Consider the following 19,938-nt stretch of genomic DNA (forward strand, 5'->3'; position numbering starts at 1 on the left):
CATGCAGGTATGCCTCCTTGAGGTCCAACGTTACTAGCCATGCTTTCTTGCCCAACATGGGAAGAAGCTGCTGTAGTGTTAGCATCTTGAATTTGGGTACTTGTAAGAAGGTGTTTAGAATTGAAAGGTCCAGAATTGGTCTCCAGGCATTGTCCTTTCTGGGAACTAGAAAGAGTCTTGAGTAAAATCCTTGGCCTTGCTCTCAAGTAGGTACCAGTTGAATGGCTCTCATGTCCATGAGAGCTGTAATTTGCCTTTGTGCCTCTGCCCATTGATTTTGTGGCAGGTTTGGCATTCTTCTTTTCATTGGCAAGGTGTGAAAATGGAATCTGCATCCTCGTGAAATTATGTCTAGGACCCATTTGTCCTTTGTGACAATGTGCCAGTTGTCTGAAAAAAGTGCGAGTTTTCCTCCCAAGGGGGCTGCCAAGAGAGTGTTGCTTGGCCAGATGAGGTGCAAGTCACTGAGTTTGCCTTCTGGTAGTTTGGGACCTGTCTTCTCCTCCTTTCTGTGCTGCAGTGCCCCATTGTTGAGGTTTGTACTGGGCTTGTGGTTGTCCTCTGCCTCTTGGACATCTGTATTTACCCCTCTGTGGCCTGTCAGTAGCTGGAAAGGACCAATTTTTTGTTGGCCAATTTCTGCTGAAACGAGGGGGCTGTACCTGTAGGAAATCTTTGACCGTCTGCATAGATTTTGCCTGATCCTCCATTTTCTTTAAGACTTCTTCTGCTTTAACTCCAAAAAGAACATCCTGCTGTAAGGGAGCATCTAGAAGCTTTGCTTTAACATGATCAGGCAGAGTTTGTTCCTTTAACCAAGCATGCCTACGTATAACAGACCCAGTGACAGCTGCTCTGCAGGAAGCCTCCAAGGAATCAAACCCACATTGTAAAGTATGTTTGCCCACCTGTTCAGTTGCATCAAACAGATCCTGCATTTCTTTCAATTCAGACTGTTGAGGGAGTGCGCTCATTTTTTGTTTTAACTGAGACATTAGAAATTGCTGATATTTTAGCATGTGAAACTGGCAGTTTAGTGCCCTCATAGCTAGAGTGGCTGAGGTGTAAACCTTTTTCCCCCACCTGTCTAGTGCTCTGGAGTCCCTTTCAGAGGGTACAGGATTTTTTGCCATAGAAGCCTTAGCCCCTTTGGGACCCTGGGAGATAATCTCTGAATCAGCAACAGGACTTTTATAAAGAAATTTGTGGGAATCAGGCACTCTATAGTATCTGTCAGGTTTGGCCAGAGCAGGAGGCAGAGAATCTGGGTTCAAACTGGATTCTAAGTAAACATCATCCACAATGTCTAAAACTAGGGGGATGGCAAGTGGTCCGTGCTGGGGGAGTAACAGAAACACTCTGAGCCTTTTCTTTGAGTCAGAGTAGTCCTGACCTTCCCAGTGAAAATGTTCCCTCGTAGTGTGTAAAGTTTCCCCAAAAGAGTTGTCTTCAGGAGGAGAAGCTGAGGGAATAGAATCCTCAGCATCAGAATCTTCATTAGGGAAGAAGGAATAATCTTGGTCCTCAGAGGAGCCTGAGGAAATAGACACTTGTTCAGAGGAGGCATAATCTTCCTCTTGTCTAGGCTTTTTGTCGGGAGGAGGTTGGGAACACCTGATTAAAGAGATCAAATCTTCAGCCATTTTGAGCATCTGTTTCTTAGGCATGGGGCCTTGAACAGGGGACTGAAGTGCAGACTTTTTAGGTTTAATAGGAGCCTTAGTCTTAGGATACGTTTTTATGGTGAGCGTCGTCAGTCTGAAGACACCTTCAGAAACCGAAGGTGTTTCTGCATGACCGACATCTTTTTCAGCAGTGTCGTTGGTAGGTGCTAAACAAAATGGCTGCGTCGGCCTAGTACTTTCCGCCAAAAGTTCCTAAGCGGTCTCAGGTTCCAGATCTGCAGTAGTCAGGGGCTGTGTCGGAGCCTCACTGAAGACCGGTGAACCAGAGACCGGACCAGCCGAGGCCTCGGAGTCTGGCTTGGGTCTAGTCTGCCTGTCCTTGTGTTTTTTGTGCATGCCGGTAGTCGGTTGCTCCGACGGCATAGTGTAGTTAAATTTTCTACCAAAGTAGTGTCGTGCGAAATCAAAGCGTCTTTTTATAGTACGCTTATTAAACCTAGCACAAAAACGACAACTAGTGACGTCGTGGTCTGGGCCTAGGCAAGGTATGCAGTAAGAATGAAAATCCTTATGAGGTATTTGCTTCCCACAAGAAATACAATTGTTAACTTTTTCTGACATCGGTCTAAGGCAAGAAGTTTCCCCAACAGGGTACTTTGCTTTATTGAAGACTTCGGATCTGAAATTCGACTTCGAAAATCTCAGGAGTCGGCCGACCGGCACTTGCGAACTGCTTCTGCTTCGGGCACCGCACGGCAAGAAAGACTGAAGAAAATGGTGTCGGATGCATTATATATACCCCTAGCGCACTGACGTCAGGGAAGAAGCGACAGCAACCGACGCCGGACCAAGACTTTGGAATTCCGGCCGACTGCAGGACCGCCTGACGACAGGATAACCCAAGTGTGATGACTGCAGCAGGGTAACACGATGAACATTGTAGTGGGATAAAACTTCCTCGGATGCAGCAATTAAACCTGCAATAATCCAAGGTAACTGGATTTCACTGAAGGTTCCTGTTTAACACAACACACAGCAGTAAGCCACAAATATTACCAAAACCAGCATTTCCATTTGCATATCTACAACAGCTCTGACATTACGGAATCCGGGGGCGGGGGCTAAGTACTGTTCCAGTGATGTTGGGCTTCTTAATTACAGTCTTTTGCCAAGTTGATTCTTTAACATTATGGTACTGTTAAAGTATCCACTCCACACTACCTGATAAATACATTAACTTTTCCATCCCTTTTCCTTACTGTTTCTACTGCTCCATAAGTAATGCCCAGAAATTTTTAAAGTTACATTTGGTAAGTGTGAGTCAAAACAGTACAACAACCTCTTATCACAGGTATATTAAAAAAAATGTATTAACCGGCAGCGCACAAAAGTTAGTGGCTGCCCTTCTTTCACTATCTCACAAATACCTTTCAAGCTACAATTTTATACATCTGCAGAACCACAGTTAGGGTGAGGCAAAAGAGGCAGCTAACCTGGGAGCAAGGTGGTGCTATACAGCATGACTAGGAGGTGGCAATTTATTGGGAAGTGCAGTACCTACATTTATTTCTGTACTGGCATTTCTGAATACCAGTACAGAAATGCCCTTCTATGACTTGTCTATGGTAAGATGTAGCAACTTGCTTGCGACAGCTCTTAAATTCTTTTGCTCTAGGGAATTTGGTGCCAAATCCGGAATTGGCATCAGGAGCTAGATGACCCAGGCACGGTTCTGCTATTAAACACACATTACAGACAACAAACTTGCTACTGGTCAGCAAATGTTATGTATATTAATCTGAATGATTTCCTGCATTTGCGTTATGTAGGAGACAATTAATATACTCGTATAGGCATCTGCACTAATGCAGAATAAATCCACCCAACCCTTAAGTGAACAATTAAAAAAAAAAAACAACTGCTCTATTCTGACACATACTATGCTTTTGTAAATCAAATACTAAAAGAATAACAGCAATGACAATGTCCTGGTCTAGTTACTTTTTTATTTGCTGGAAAATCAGAAATGTCTCTGGCTACAGAAGGGAGGGCAATTTGACTTTATGTTTAGATACCATGTCATTCTCAGTTGTTCTGACCAAAAGAAAAGCACACAAAACTAATATGTCTCACATCCCCAAAACAAAAGAACAGATAAGACGAAAACAACCTGTATAACCATACACCAAATGAAGAACATTAAAATAATGATGCCAGTACAAGAAAACACTTCCTAGAAATCACTTGCATGGCTTCCATTTGGAATACAAGAAACAGTTATTACTAATCAACTAGTTATAGAGAGAATTTGGACCCCGATAACAGAACTTTTCGTAAGAATGAATTATACTCCAAAAGAAGTGTGCACTATGAAACTCTTAGTCATTTCTGCTGTAGAAAGATCCTACAAATGAATGGCTGTTAGTAAACACTACTACTACTATAATAAGAAAGCTCTTCTTTACAAAAAAGTACAACAAAAAAATCAAATAAGCAAGCATTACAATATAAACTGATCAATAAAAATGTGGCGACTTACAGGGCTTGATGGAGTCTTTGGCCAGCCTGGGCTGTTACTGCTATCACATTCATCTCCATGAAATGAGGAGATGTTAGCAGAGCTTGGGGACATGGGGGAAGGGACAGGCAGGCTGCCTGGGGTTGGGGGTTGAGAAAAACCATGACAGATGTAGCTATCCTGTGACAAAGGGATAAAACAAAAATATGACAAAAGTAGGGCAATTTTATATATAACTAAATGTATATACAAATGCATAAGGTACGGACATGAACAGACTTCATTAGTATCACATGGCGAGCTGATCAATCTTTCTGCTGCAGCCAATAAGCTACCATGCTTACTGCAATGGAACATGAAATGCGAAGCATGGGATTTCCCCTATGACAAAAAAATCAAAAGCCATTTGCCACCTTACAAGGCCAGGAAGCAAATTATTAAAGAATCCCTTTGCTGCTGCCAAAAAGGAAGCCATAACTAAAGATACAGAGGGGGTAAAGGCACAAAGACTGCAGTTTTCAAACCAAGTGAGGACACTGCCAATATAGCTACATTCAAGATGTCCACTTGTAGTTTAAAGCCCATAAGAACTAGTAACTTTCAGTTTTTCCAGAGTGAAAAGGCACATTGTAAACAAATGAAAGGACATGCACAAGAGTAAAAAAGGAGCCCGAAAACAAGACATTAAAGACAATACAGATGCTACCAGGCCAATCCAACAGCACATGCAAGAAAATCCACCTTTGACTTGGTTTCAACTGGGATAGGTCCTTCTTCCACAAGGTCAGCTTTCAAAGACATTGGAAGCTTGTGATCTCCATGGCCCATCATGTCTGCTCCAAGTCCCATAGGCCCTAATGGGAAAACAAAGAATAATACCATTAAAGACATGTCACTTATCTAGTCTAAGAGGAGGTCATCATGTGCATTGTTGGTCTAAACACAAATAAAGGTACTGGATACATATCAGAATCACTCATCCTTCTCAGTACACGCAAACACTGCCTGACTGAGACTTGGAATGTTATTCAGTGTCAAAAGCAATACTGTTAAAGCAAGATTAAACATGTTCCCAGAAATAACAGGAAGGTTTCCACGTAACACAGCTTTAGACTTGAGCAATACTGCAAACTGCAATGCTTGAGACAATGCCCATAAAACAAAAAAAATTACCTTTTCATGGTTTTGTTACCTCAACTGCAATGGTTGTGTAAAGAAGGAAGAGAACTGCCTACTGGCAACACTTCCTAACCTCTCTGTATTACTAATTGATGTGCCCCAGGTCAGTACACAATCACTGCAGGTAGAACTGAATCCAAATGCGAGCATCACAATTTGTTCAGTATATTTCTCTCAGGGAACCCTGATAAAAATGTTGACGGAAAATGGCAGCAACATCAACTAAGGTGCTGAAGAACTTCTCAGCTCAATGCAAGACACCACCAGAGGATGACAGACTGCTCAATTGTAGTGTGAGGAAAGGACTTGTTTTAGCTGAAGACCTTCTGCTGAAATAGAACCAGTGAATTATCACCTACCGTAATGAATTCAACACTGGAAACCAGATAAAGATGACTGGGGGGGGGGCTCTACGATAAGCAAGATACAGCAAGGGATGAGCAATATGAACATGGCAACTCTGCATTTGCAGAAAAAGCAAAAGGGACCTCATCTGAGGGTTCAAAGAGAGGAAAAAAGAAAAGTGGTACATGGGAGTGAGTATGGCTAGGTGGTGGTGTGAATTACGCAAGTCTGAGTTACACAGACATTTGTTTGAAATGGTTAGAGGTGAACCATGGAACACCGTTCTTTTATGGACAGCAGAAACTGGTTACTGACAAGAATATGCGAGACAGAGGGCCAGGGAATAGAGAATTGGCAGACCACCAATGTAAGGGCTTGCTGCACAACTGAAAGTAGTCTTCCATGTGTTAAGTCATGTTCACATGTACTGTAGTGTTCTACAAACTGCTTAATGTGGGCTAAAGCAAATGTAACCAATAAAAAAACTTTATGCATTTTTCTAAAACCTAAGTCCGTTTGTACTTCTAAAACAAGTAAGAACCTCAATGAACTATATAGCAAAGTTGATCTTAAAAGACAACTTACTGGTAAGTTACAACTCCTGCAAAAAAAGATGCACTTAAGAAAAATCATTTCTGCTATTACAGTTTCCAAATGGACACGCCTAAAAAGACATGTGCGTGTGTGTGTGTGTGTGTGTGTGTGTGTATATATATATATATATATATATATATTTATTAATGGAAGGCAACTAAAAAGAAAACCATAGGGAAATACTTTTACAAGGTATGCCCACCTCAGCTGCAACTGTTACACAGCATGCAAGGCTGCTAGAACTTACGGTCCCATGCTTCTCTTTTTATGACAAACACCTGAAACAATTAGTACCTACATTTTAAAAAGCAGAACTTTCAGAAAACAAGATAAAAGGACATAAAACAACTCCATCAGCTACTGAGTTTGATGCTTATATACTAAAATATACACTAAAGGCAGAAGGGGGCCAGGAAGAGCAAACTTGATCAATGAGGCATAAAAAGTTGAAATACTTTACTTGTCAAAATATCTAAAAGAAAGTGTACTGAAATCACAAGAATTAAAGCAGGAGGGTTCTTCTCTGACAAGCTGTGTTTGAAGAGGCATTAGTCAAGGATGTCTTCTTTCTCAGCTATTTGCTTTATATTTAGAACCAATTGCATAGAAAATAAGGGACTCAAACTCAAGGATATACCTAGTATGGTTCTCAAGAAAAGTGAGCTCCAGCAGAAGGTTATAAATCAAAGTGAAGTGAAAAACAATGATGATGAAATGGGTAAAGTTTGAAAGGTAGAGAGACAGACAGAGAAGACCAACCAGGATTTTAGATACAAATCCTTCAAGAGACCACCACCACTATCCAAAAATGTATATTCATAAAGTAGCCATAAGTATTCTAAGACCCAAGCCAAAGCAGGAGTCCAGGCAGGATATTTTACCAAAAGGAATGTCTAAGTAAGGGTTCAAAAATATACAATAGAAGGCTGGAATTTGCTGGAAGAACTAAGCAAAGAAACCATTATTAAGAGCAAGTAACTCAAGAAAGAAAGGAAACAGAGCTGGAAGATATTAAATGGAAGTTCAAACTGCATGCTAGAGACAGTCTTCCCTATCAGACACTGATAAAGTATATGAAAATCGAAAGAAATGAGTGTGCTAAGTGAAAAAAACAGCTCTGGTAGTATTTAGTCCAGTCTAGAGCAGACACTGCTGTTAAAAAGGGATAATTACGTAAAACATTGGGCGATAACTATAAGAATCAATCAGAAAGGGCTGGAACAGAGAATGGAAAGGCAATATAAATGTGGAAGGCTCCGGAGTATGAAAAGTATGGAAGATTTAGACTTATGCATAAAAGTCTTTGTATAGATATTTTACACTCAAAGTAGACTTCTTAGGTAGATAGCAAATGCTGGAAGTGTGATCGAGAAGAGAGATAATTCTGACTATTTCTTTTGTGAATGTAACAAGCTGACAATTTAAAACTACTCTACAGAGAACTTTGACAGAAATGTTGAGGGGAAAATGGTAGTAACTAACTGGAATACAGGATCTGACTTGCTTAGACATTGTAAGGCCTTGATAAGTTTAATGTTTTTGGCTGAAAAAAATAATTACTAGAAAATGGATTGGACACAGTAAATTGGCCATGCCATGGGTGTTGAATGTGCGCGTATGTGTGTGTGGTATAGAAGAACAGCAGCGGCAGGGCTAGCCACCCGGTGGTGTAAACCTTGGCTCTACAGGATTGAGACGTCTGACATGACACCCTGACACCATTTGCAAAAATAATAAAAAAGGGTTGTGGATGGATGGAAATCAAAATATATTCCCAATGTAGTAGACGTTCTGGATACTGTTAAAGATATAAAGAACTTGAGGTGGGGTCTGTAGAAAAGGGAATGCGCAAATTCCATACAAATAAATGCAATGTGGGAAACAATACTTGCAGAATAATGTTCAGAAAGAGGAGGGAAATTGAAAGGAGGGCAGGAACCGAGCAACTTATGCAATGCTGGTGTGAATAAAAAGTGTTAAAAAGCATACATGTATACTAGTGACAATCACAGTACAAACTTTTTTTTTCTTTTCTGTTAATTTTCCCAATCAACTTGCTTTTTTTGCCAGTGGGGGCAATGGGAAGAAACACAAAGATATAAGGAGAAGGACATTCACCCAGACTTAATGAATTTGTCTGCCATACGGCTGAAGGTAGCACAAAAAAAAAACCCTTCACATTCCTATACTTCCTATTTCAGCCCCGTCTTGCAAAATTCTGGACATAAGCAAAAACATGATGTTGATTTTTTTCTGAGATATTTGCAGAAGGCGGCTTGCCACCTATGAAAATGTATATAATGAGTGGCCTGTGTATATGTCATGTTTATGCTACTAAGCTGAACTGTTTAGTCACAAACATGCAAAAAAATCAGAACATTCAAAAGATTCAAAGTGGAAACATACAGTTGAAAAAATGTACAAACAATGGCATGCAATGTCAGAAATGTATAACCCTGAGCGCGAGTGATATGCAAGGTGTAAACCAAGAAAAACACTGAGCATGAGCTCAGAAAGTTATTTTACTTTTTTTAATTCAAGTATTTGTTAACCAAGTAAAACCACTGGACCGAAATATCCTTTTTTAGGGGATACCTGGGAGCACTGTTTGAATAGGTGACTTGTTCAGAATCACATAGTACACAAACGGAGGTAGAAGATATCAAACCCTGTACTCTTTGGTTGCAGGAAATAGCTCATTAACAGTTCAGATCCTTAATCCCCCTGGGCTAACTGCCAAGAACATTACAGGAAAATAACAGTAAGGTTCACAGAACACCACAGGCTCATGGGGCAGGAACGAGTATGCATAGTTCATAATATAAATCATACCTCTCAGCTCAAGAAATCTCGACAAAGCATAAAATAATGGGGGGACAAAGGCCCAAAAATAAGGAGAAGTTTTAAATATTGTTCTTATAAACTTAGAAAGTTGTTAGAGTAACATGATTTGTGTTAATATTCAGTTTCTGAAAGATATGAAGTCTGAAACTCAAATGTAAGTAATTATTTAGTGACTTTAATCCTGCATGATTTGCCAGAAGACCTCAAATTTTATGAGGAACAGACAAAAATGTGAGGCAAAAAACTGGACATTCTGTAAAAATCTAGACAGTCGAGAGATAAATCTACCAGTTTAAAGCAGTCTTGAACTGGGTCTCAAAGAATATGGAGCAGAACTGAAAGACTACAGAGTGACTCTGATGACAGGGAAAAAAAGCACTGGAAATAAAAGAGACAGATGACTTGTAAGCCTGATATTAACAAAAAATTCCTAGGATTCTGAGGAAGTAAAACTTGATGGCATGTATGGTCAGAAAGGAGAGAGATAAGTGGGGTGAAGAAGCTTCAATTTATATGAATTTAAGATGTACTAGCATTGTTTTCAGCTCATTTAGCATAATACAGATTAGCTATGACATAGAAGACATTCCAAAAAAAATTAAAAGTTTAAAGTTCATACTGCAGTTAAAGAGGAACTAGAACATTCTAAAGACAAACTTCCAAAGAGTAGCAGAGTAGCATCATGCTGGGTTATATTAAGAAAAAGCAAAGTCCTTCTTAACCTCAGAAAAAAGCAAATTAATTTGGATTCGGTCTTGAAGATGTTACTCAATATTCAGACTACCTCTGCAGTGTTTCACAAAGTTGGATGAATGCATAAATTTCTGGACACACCTGCACTCAGGGCAGGCTTTCAACGAATGGAGATTCCTTTAAACATGTCATATATTTCTTATGACCTGCCCATAAGACCGGCTCTGAAATTTAGATACATTATATCTCGGCTGGGCTTGAGAGTGCCTTCTGTGTGGAGTCGGCATGTTCACCCCGCGGCTGGGTAGCGTTCGAAAGACATGCGTTCGTAAATGGGCGTGCCTTTCAAACCAGACTCTCTCACACAGAATTTATTTAATGCAACAATAAAACTGAAGCTGGAGTGCATAGAATTCCATTAATTTCTTTGGACCGCAAGTCCAAAATGTTTCCCAAGAATCAGTTATAAACTTAATATGCTGTACGTAATTTATCTCTAATAAACCTTACACTGAACTATACAAATTAAAATTTATACACCTCTACAGGTATGAATATTTCCTAAAAAAAATGCATTTAGCGAACCTTTTTCGAACTGAAGATTACAGTGTAATGCGTGTGCGCTATATCTTTAAGTATACGAGGCTGTGTGTGCAAGTATAAATTACAGACACGTGGAATCCCTAGTGCCATTCTGTAGAAGCAGCCGGAGTAAGCATGCATGATCGCAGTTGTTAGTTTGTATACAAGTTAAATCATAGTCAATAAGCCTCTATAGTGATGTCTTTGTATAAAATAAAGCTGCTTAAACAGAACCCACAAAGACTCGTTTATTTTTGTACCAACACGAAAGCGACATGAATCAACTCATTTTTATTTTGCAATATGCAAGTAGTGTTTGCTATATTATAGCCTAATAATGGGTGAAATAAGGATCTATGTAGGCCACATAATATTACATCCTTTGCTCCACGGTTCTACATAACAGGCCTAATACTTACACTGCTTTATTTCTCACCAGTGAAGTAAGACTTTAAAAATGTAATTTGTTGCTAATCCACATTCTTTTTGTATTACTAACTGCTAACACGTTCTGAAGACCCAGAGGTCTACGGGTAGTCACATGCTTCATTTACATACATTAAATTTCAGTCCCAGACCGCTACCCAGATATTTGTTGTGCTTAAATAAATATCAACTCTGCTGAAATAATCAAAGTTACCAATGTACCCAGTTTACAATCACTGCATTATTCTGACACATATCTCTTATTAATATTAGGAAACGACGGGGGTGGGGACACAAAAGGTTTGGCCAAAAGAGAACTCTGAGGAACCACAATTACCCATGATTTTGTTTTACCCAGAACAGTCACACACGCATTCTCATCTGTTAACCAGTCACAACTGCAATAAGGAAATTATGAGATATCACGCAGTAGTTATCTCTAATTTACTGGCGCAAGTATAGTTTAGCCAAAATACTGAATTGCAAATGCTTGGTTAATCCCACTGAAGATTATTTAACTAACTTGGAGGGACAGAGTCTGATAACTTCACATTCTCCAGTGACCCTTTCCAAATCAACACATCATAAAAAAAGTAATTTTTCCTGGAGTTTTCAATAAACTACAAGACAGATACATGTTTGAAAATCTGCAATGCAGAAGACAGATCTGTAGGAAAAAGTACTCTGACCACACAGTGCTTCTCAAAAGTGGATCACTTCTTGGAGATCTTCAGAGAGACAGAAAGGAGCACTCCCTAGCTATACAGTAAAACTGAACAAAATGTTTTGTAATTTACAAGAGCCAATAAATCAATGCTTAAACCGTAACTTGGGTAGTACAGGTCATAAAATTCAGTATTAGTAGGGGGGTAAAGAAAATAATAGATTCAGCAGTCCATGTGATAGAAGGAAAGAGAAAAGCCAAAGGTTCGGGGTCAGTATAACTAACGCATTCTTTGCTATTGTAGTGGAGGTTTCTTTAGAAACTACATTCACTGAACATTGAAAGATTAATTGCAAACTCTGGAATTTCATGATCAAACTGAAAAAGAATGCAGTGGATATGGATGTAGTTCTCTACAACTAAGCAGACACCATATTTTCATAAACAATTAACATACAAGGAAATCACATTTTTTTTCTAAACTTGTAGCAGAAGTTAAGGTTAGAAGGGCGGATTTTGTGGAAAGTGGTATACCAGACTGACTAGAAGTGCTGGACTGCACAGCTTACACAAAGGATAAATTGGTGGAGACCGTGGAGTGGTCTGGTTTTCCAGTGAACAGTAACATGGAGGAAGCCATAAAGGCATTAGAATCTATAGCGTGGACAGCACATAATAAAGCATGACTTAAATCACCGTATATGAAAATGTGCTGTCAGAGGAAAACCTTTTTCGACTGTTTTCATCAAACATCTACAGCAAATTTGCTTCCTTGAGGTTATTCATAATGTCGGCCAAAAAAGTCTGAAGTTTAAACTGAAGTATCTAGCTCAACTAAAAAAAAAATAAAAAAATTCCAAGGGAGTACTTGCTCACTAATGAGCAAAAAGCAATGGCCAAAGTTATACAACTCACGCCAGAAACAGTACATTTGGATGGTGCAAGAGAGCTTGGGGGCGGGGCAGTTCCACAGATATCTAGACTCGTTTAACTTAATTAACAGTAGATCACTATGGAGAAAATGGACATGCTGAATATAACACTATCATTTACTCGCATTACATATTTTTCTCCTAATTTACTGCTTTGATTACAGTCATAATCAGCTAGCCCTGAATCCCAGCAAAATCAAATTGCTACTACTTACTCCCAAGAAAACCCTATTGGTTAACAAGACAGATTTCATCATTCAATCTCAAAATACCACCACTACAGAGGTGGTCTCCCACACTAAATTACTAGGAGTAATTATAGATGAAAATTTGACATTTGACCGCTATTATCCACAATATCATCAAAAAAAACAAACAAAAACTAACTATCCTCTATCGACAAACACTAGCTGCTCAACTGCCTTAACCTTTCTCCTACCGTCTCTCCTGTATGGAGCTCCTCTCAACAATATCCAGTCCTCCCTAAAAACCAAGCCTGAGTCCTTTACAAGACCACCAAGTTGGTAACCAATGCAAAATACTCTTCCCATCACTGCATCTCCCTAAAATGCCTTAACTAGCTCGAATGTCCACATTACCTCACTTACCTACAACTAATCACAACACACAAAATCATTGACAAACCATTAGACTGCCCAGCCCTTTCTACCATCTTAACCCACTAACACCCAAACAGGCCACTCAGATCTGAAAATGAACTTCTCCTGCAAGTCAACAAGCCAAGCTATGGAATTCTCTCTCAACAGCTATCAGAACCTCTAGTAATGTACCCTCCTTCAAAAAAATCTCTGCAGCAACACCCCTCCAACTTCTGTCATAGCAGATGTCTCAGTTCTCATCCATCCATAACCTAATTCCCAAACTATAAGTTATAGGTTCATAGGTTCATAGGTTCATACTAGGCTATCTGCCCGAGGGCATTTACAAGCCTAGCCCATCGCCCCTTTAGTATGGGGAACTATACCCATTATTTTGCTGTGCCTCTGTCGAGCAGTGACACTGAGGTAATCCATCTCCCATCCATTGGTCAAGATTTCTCTTGAACAAGGCCAGCGAGGTGCTCTGCCTCACATGATTCTGTTCCACAGCATAGGGAGTCTTTGGGTGATGAATCTATCCCTCCAGCACGTCCTATTAATAGCCGTGTCGAGGTTTAAGTCTCCGCCCTTGTGGCTCTGATGGATCTAGATTTTTGAGGTGAAGCATATTCAAATCTGGGTTTGACATGGCCTTGTATGTTAGGCAAAGGTCACCTCTGAGCAAGCGACTGAATAGAGCTGGAGTTCTTTCAGTCGGGCAGCATAGGATAGATTTTGAGACCCTTTATCCTTTTGGTGAGGAACTTTGTGGCCTCTCCAGCTGCTGCAAGTGTCGGGTCAGATACATTCCAAATGGGGCATTGTACTCAATCATTGGTCTGATGAGTGATGAGTAAAGGGAGACTATAACCTCCCTTGATCTAGATGAGAATCCCTTCATGATAAGGTGGGCAATGTAGAAGGTCTTCCTAACTACTTTAGCTACATGGGTGTCGAATGACAGACTACTATCAACCTGGGTCCCCAGGTCCCTGATAACTTCTTCTGTGCTCAGTGGATTGCCTCCTATTTGGTAGCTAGGTAACCTTGTTTTTCCCGAAGGGTATGACTATGCATTTTTGGCATTTAACTTTAGGCCGTGGCTCTGGCACCAGTTATCCGTTTCTGTGAGACCCTTCTGAAGGATATCTGTGTCAGATGTGTTTTCTACTATGAGTTTGCAGTCATCTGCAAACTTTGTCAGCCATAACCCTCCTGTGTTTGCTTGTACTTCAGAAAAGTAGATGCCAAACAAGAGTGGGCCCAGGACTGAGCCCTGTGGGACACCACTTGTGACAGGCTTTGAGTCTGACATGGCGCCAGCAACTCTGACCCTGTGGGTTCTGTCACTCAGCCAGTTTGCAACCCATCTTGTGATGTATGGGTTAACATTTAAGCTGATGAGTTTTCAATGATACCCGAGTGGGGTATTGTATCAAGGCCTTAGCCAGATCGAGGTAGGCTGTATGGACTGCCTTTCCTTCATCAATGGCTTTGGTGACTGTTTCAAAAAGTCAACCAAGTTTAAAAGGCATGATCTGCCTTTGACAAAGCCAAACTGGGTTGGATCCAAAGTCTGCAAATTCCCAATGTCTTTATTTATGAGGTCCATTATGATCCTCTCCATGGCTTTGCAGATAAGGCTTGTCAAGCTAATGGGCGGTAATTGAAGTGGGACCACAGTTGCAGTGCGCCACTCCTGGTACGTATCCAGAGGTAAGACTTTGATTAAACAGCTGTCCTAGCTGTGGGTTTAATTCCTCATTGAGTTCATGGAGCACACAGCCGGGGACACCATCAGGTCCCATGGATGCTGTGTTTTTGCTTTGGAGAGAGCAGTTCTCACTTGGGCGCTGGAGATGTTTGGGGGCTGCAATCATTTGGTATAGATATCTCTCCTTTTGGGGAGGGTGAGAAGTTTGCACTGAACCTGTCAGCCAGTATGTTGGCAATGTCTGTAGGATCAGTAATCTTCACATCATTTTGAACTAGTTCTGAGCATATCTGGGAGTTTCCTCCTAGGTTTCTAACATAGCTAAAGAAGGCCTTATGATTGTCTTTTGAGTCTTTAGCTATTTTTCTCGAAATTTGCTTTGGATGATTTTATGAGAGCTCTTAGTTTTTACTTATAGTGATCAAGGGTGTCTTACCTTTTAAGGATTTTGCTCTATCTTGTAGTAGCTTCCTCCTTTTGTTGTAGAGTTTGTTTATGGCTGGGGTCCACCAGACTGGACGCTTGCCTTTGGTACAAAGAGTCTTTGTTTTGCTTGGGATTGCCTTATCCATGCAGTCCTGCAGGTGCTGGTAGAAGGCATTTGTAAGTGATTCAGCGGCTTGAGTACTGTTTTCCTTCGGGGGCCTTAAAGGAGACCAACCTTGTTTTTAGAAGTGTGAAGGCGGCTTTTGGGAAGTTTTTTTCTGTTGGTTTTTTTTTTTCAGGTGGGGGTGGGATGAGGACCTCCAGAGAGATTAGTTTGTGATCTGATCTCACCAGTGAGGATGTTCGTGATGATGAAATGGTGACTAGTTGTTCCATGGCATTTGAGTTTAGGAATTGCAGGAACTTTTGGGCTAGGGTGCCTGGGCTGGAGTAGTGTTCCCAGTCTATATTTGGGTAATTCAAGTCACCTAGTATGATGGTGTTTGGTGATACATTTATCCCTCTAGTGTTTTCAGGAAGGCCATGTGAGGTTCCTGAGTTTGTGAGGGTGGCCTGTAACATGCTACTATTTGCAGAGCAGTCTTGCTGGATGGTCTCCGATGCATCATGCGTTGCCACCAGTCTTGAGGTGTGGGTGTCCTTGATGAATATGGATACCCCTCCTTTCTTGGTATTTTCCTGATTTTGGGGCCGAGCATGATATGAGGTAAAACCTGATAGCGCTGGGGTGCTCTCAGGAGCCTTGAACCAGGTTTCTGTCACAGCACAGACATCAATGTTCTCCATACTGAGAAGGGCCTCGAAAGTGCATTTTGAGATTTAGACTTCTGGCATTGAGCAGCATTACCCTTAGTTTATTTCCTTTTTGTGTTCTAGGGTGGTAGGTTTAGAATTTGAGCCTTGCCTAAAAAGGCACTATGGGCAAGAGCCTTTGCCAATATCCGAATCCCAGGGTGACAGGTGCAAGCGTCCCCTTGGGCTAGCGTGGCTTGTCCAGCATGTCATCCCAGGCAGACAGATACTGGATCCCCTTTGAATGACACCAGTGTTTAAGCCAATTGTTAAAGCTGATCATCTTATCTCTGTATTGTGGCATCATTCTTGGTGAAGGTAGGATACTGCTCAAGGTCAGGGTCATACCTGCCTGGGCTACATAATCAGAGAGCTCCTCAATGTCTCTTTTCATGTAGTCGGTCGTTTACACCAGCGTGGACAATGACTGGTACCTGCTGTTGAGAGACCTGAGTGCTGACCTTCTCCTTACTCAGTCTGGTGAGCGGGACATCAGTGTGTCTGACTATGGAGTCACCAATGACTAGTGTGTCTGGCATTGTGTTTAGGGCTGTGACTGTTTGACACTGACTGTGAGGTCTATGTGTTGCAGGTGTTGTGTTCTGAGGTGGTGGTTTTGGGTGTCTGCTTTGGTGGCCTCTGCTGTTTTGGTAGATTTTTGATCAGAGTTTCGAGTATGTCTTTGTGTGTTTATGTGTATGATTTGAGGTTGTAATGGTACTATGTGAGACTGGGTCTATAGTGTGTGCCTTCCCTCCTGACTGGTCTTGCCAGTCCTATGTTGAGAGAGCTCAGCCTCCAGTTATAGTTGCATCTCGCATGTATTTGTGTTTTGTGGGAGGAGGAGAGGGTTGTCAGTGTACATGAGGCAATTGTAACATTGCCTCAATATTCCCAGGTTCACCAGCTGAGCAGGAGATGACACTAGCAACTGATCCATGCTAGAAGGATAGACAAAAACTTTAAAAGATTCCGGGATGTGGGTGACCGAGAAATGGGGGTTGCCTTTTGGGTGCTATCTATAATCAAGGTAATAAGTACTGTAGGAGCAAGTGCTAGGTTTAACAGATAGAGAATAGTCTACTTAGAGTCAAGTAGAGATGATCTTTAGTTATAGGATACGCTGATTAGATGAGTAGTAAAAATTTGAAGAGTGGACTTTTAGGTAGTTAGTTTAAGTTTAAACTTAGCTGCGGCCTGCCCTAGTGTGTGCAAGTGCAACACAGGCAACTCCGCGTGCTAATCGCTAAAGCGTGCTTTATAGCAGGGGGCTGGAAAAGACAGGAAATGACCCAAAATGGCCAATAAACTACAAGTTACTGCCTTAAACCACTCCTCTGAGGACAAACAGGCAGTTCAGTACTCTTGACCAAACAAGGAAAATGGAGAAAACAGGAACCAAGACAAAGCCCAGGGATCAGCAAAATCTGGTCTCTGGAACACTAGTTTAGGAAAGTATGGAAAGCAAGGATATTTTTTTGATTTTTCAAGTTTTTTACAGAAAAGCAGAAAACACAATAAATGCTATGATTTTCGATTAAATGCTATCAAAAGCTAGTACACTTGAGTGTATTAGCCTGTAGTTTAACTTTTAGGCAAAACTTAAACTAGCAAGTGCAGTAAACAGTTTTAACTTATAAACACAGAAAAACAGTGCAAACTTTGATAAAATAAGCAGAAACAGTAGTCGAAGGCACAAAAAGTCGAAAAGCCAAGAAAAATACTTAAAATCTGGAAAGGTAGTCTTTTCTGGTCTCTGCTGCTAGAGGAACACTGCTGTCCACCACGAGGAGCTGTGCTGAGTTCTCAATAGCTGGAAAAGCCATAGCAGGGGCTGGAAAAGACAGGAAATGACCCAAAATGGCCAATAAACTACAAGTTACTGCCTTAAACCACTCCTCTGAGGACAAACAGGCAGTTCAGTACTCCCTACTCCCACTAGTGAGTAAAGAAACTACCCTTGACCAAACAAGGAAAATGGAGAAAACAGGAACCAAGACAAAGCCCAGGGATCAGCAAAATCTGGTCTCTGGAACACTAGTTTAGGAAAGTATGGAAAGCAAGGATATTTTTTTTTTGTTTTTTCAAGTTTTTTACAGAAAAGCAGAAAACACAATAAATGCTATGATTTTCGATTAAATGCTATCAAAAGCTAGTACAGGCAAAACTTAAACTAGCAAGTGCAGTAAACAGTTTTAACTTATAAACACAGAAAAACAGTGCAAACTTTGATAAAATAAGCAGAAACAGTAGTCGAAAGGCACAAAGTCGAAAAAGCCAAGAAAAATACTTAAAATCTGGAAAGGTAGTCTTTTCTGGTCTCTGCTGCTAGAGGAACACTGCTGGTCACCACGAGGAGCTGTGCTGAGTTCTCAATAGCTGGAAAAGCCCACAAAAAGCGTGCTTTATAGCAGGGGCTGGAAAAGACAGGAAATGACCCAAAATGGCCAATAAACTACAAGTTACTGCCTTAAACCACTCCTCTGAGGACAAACAGGCAGTTCAGTACTCCCTACTCCCACTAGTGAGTAAAGAAACTACCCCTTGACCAAACAAGGAAAATGGAGAAAACAGGAACCAAGACAAAGCCCAGGGATCAGCAAAATCTGGTCTCTGGAACACTAGTTAGGAAAGTATGGAAAGCAAGGATATTTTTTTTTGATTTTCAAGTTTTTTACAGAAAAGCAGAAAACACAATAAATGCTATGATTTTCGATTAAATGCTATCAAAAGCTAGTACACTTGAGTGTATTAGCCTGTAGTTTAACTTTTAGGCAAAACTTAAACTAGCAAGTGCAGTAAACAGTTTTAACTTATAAACACAGAAAAAACAGTGCAAACTTTGATAAAATAAGCAGAAACAGTAGTCGAAAAAGCCAAGAAAAATACTTAAAATCTGGAAAGGTAGTCTTTTCTGGTCTCTGCTGCTAGAGGAACACTGCTGGCCACCACGAGGAGCTGTGCTGAGTTCTCAATAGCTGGAAAAGCCAAGAAAAAACGTGCTTTATAGCAGGGGGCTGGAAAAGACAGGAAATGACCCAAAATGGCCAATAAACTACAAGTTACTGCCTTAAACCACTCCTCTGAGGACAAACAGGCAGTTCAGTACTCCCTACTCCCACTAGTGAGTAAATGACCAAACAAGGAAAATGGAGAAAACAGGAACCAAGACAAAGCCCAGGGATCAGCAAAATCTGGTCTCTGGAACACTAGTTTAGGAAAGTATGGAAAGCAAGGATATTTTTTTTGTTTTTTCAAGTTTTTTACAGAAAAGCAGAAAACACAATAAATGCTATGATTTTCGATTAAATGCTATCAAAAGCTAGTACACTTGAGTGTATTAGCCTGTAGTTTAACTTTTAGGCAAAACTTAAACTAGCAAGTGCAGTAAACAGTTTTAACTTATAAACACAGAAAAAACAGTGCAAACTTTGATAAAATAAGCAGAAACAGTAGTCGAAAGGCACAAAAAGTCGAAAAAGCCAAGAAAAATACTTAAAATCTGGAAAGGTAGTCTTTTCTGGTCTCTGCTGCTAGAGGAACACTGCTGGCCACCACGAGGAGCTGTGCTGAGTTCTCCTTAAACATTGTTTCCTACTGAAATCTTCCTCTATCACAAGTTAAAATACATAAGCTATGCCGTACTACCTATCGATACCCTACCATCTTGCTATGCCTCTCTATTTAATTATACATTGCCCTGTAATACTGTGCTGTCTGCTACTCAGTGCACCTTGTAAATATTTCTATGACTGATTTTATCACTGTATTATCTCTAAATGTACAGTAATATGACTTCCTATTTATGTAACTACAAACTCTTAATTTGCATATATAGCAGGTTTACATGCTCTTATTCTGTTTTTGTATAATATTGCTTTGTTTTTTGATAATACTGTTTGTGATCTACTAACTGTTTTGAATGTTTTGTACTATTTGTATTAACTGCCTCGTGGAGTTTTCTCCCTGGGCCACCACTGAAAA

The 19,938-nt window shown here is 40.5% G+C and overlaps 1 protein-coding gene across 7 annotated transcripts in view; it reads right to left on the bottom strand.

Moving 5' to 3' along the window:
- Window positions 1-19,938, bottom strand: part of ARID1B (AT-rich interaction domain 1B) — a 1,953,609-nt gene that overhangs the window by 165,507 nt on the left and 1,768,164 nt on the right. For 6 of the 7 annotated variants that reach the window (XM_044063501.1, XM_044063506.1, XM_044063512.1 and 3 more), the window contains one exon: window positions 4,885-4,997. In XM_044063501.1, the coding sequence (XP_043919436.1) occupies window positions 4,885-4,997 (113 nt within the window). Of the gene's footprint in view, window positions 1-4,164; window positions 4,324-4,884; window positions 4,998-19,938 lie in introns of all 7 variants that reach the window. The other variant, XM_044063533.1, reaches the window with a different exon arrangement.

This window comes from Protopterus annectens, chromosome 1.part0, assembly GCF_019279795.1.
Source record: "Protopterus annectens isolate FY-2018-M chromosome 1.part0, PAN1.0, whole genome shotgun sequence".
NCBI lineage: Eukaryota > Metazoa > Chordata > Ceratodontiformes > Protopteridae > Protopterus > Protopterus annectens.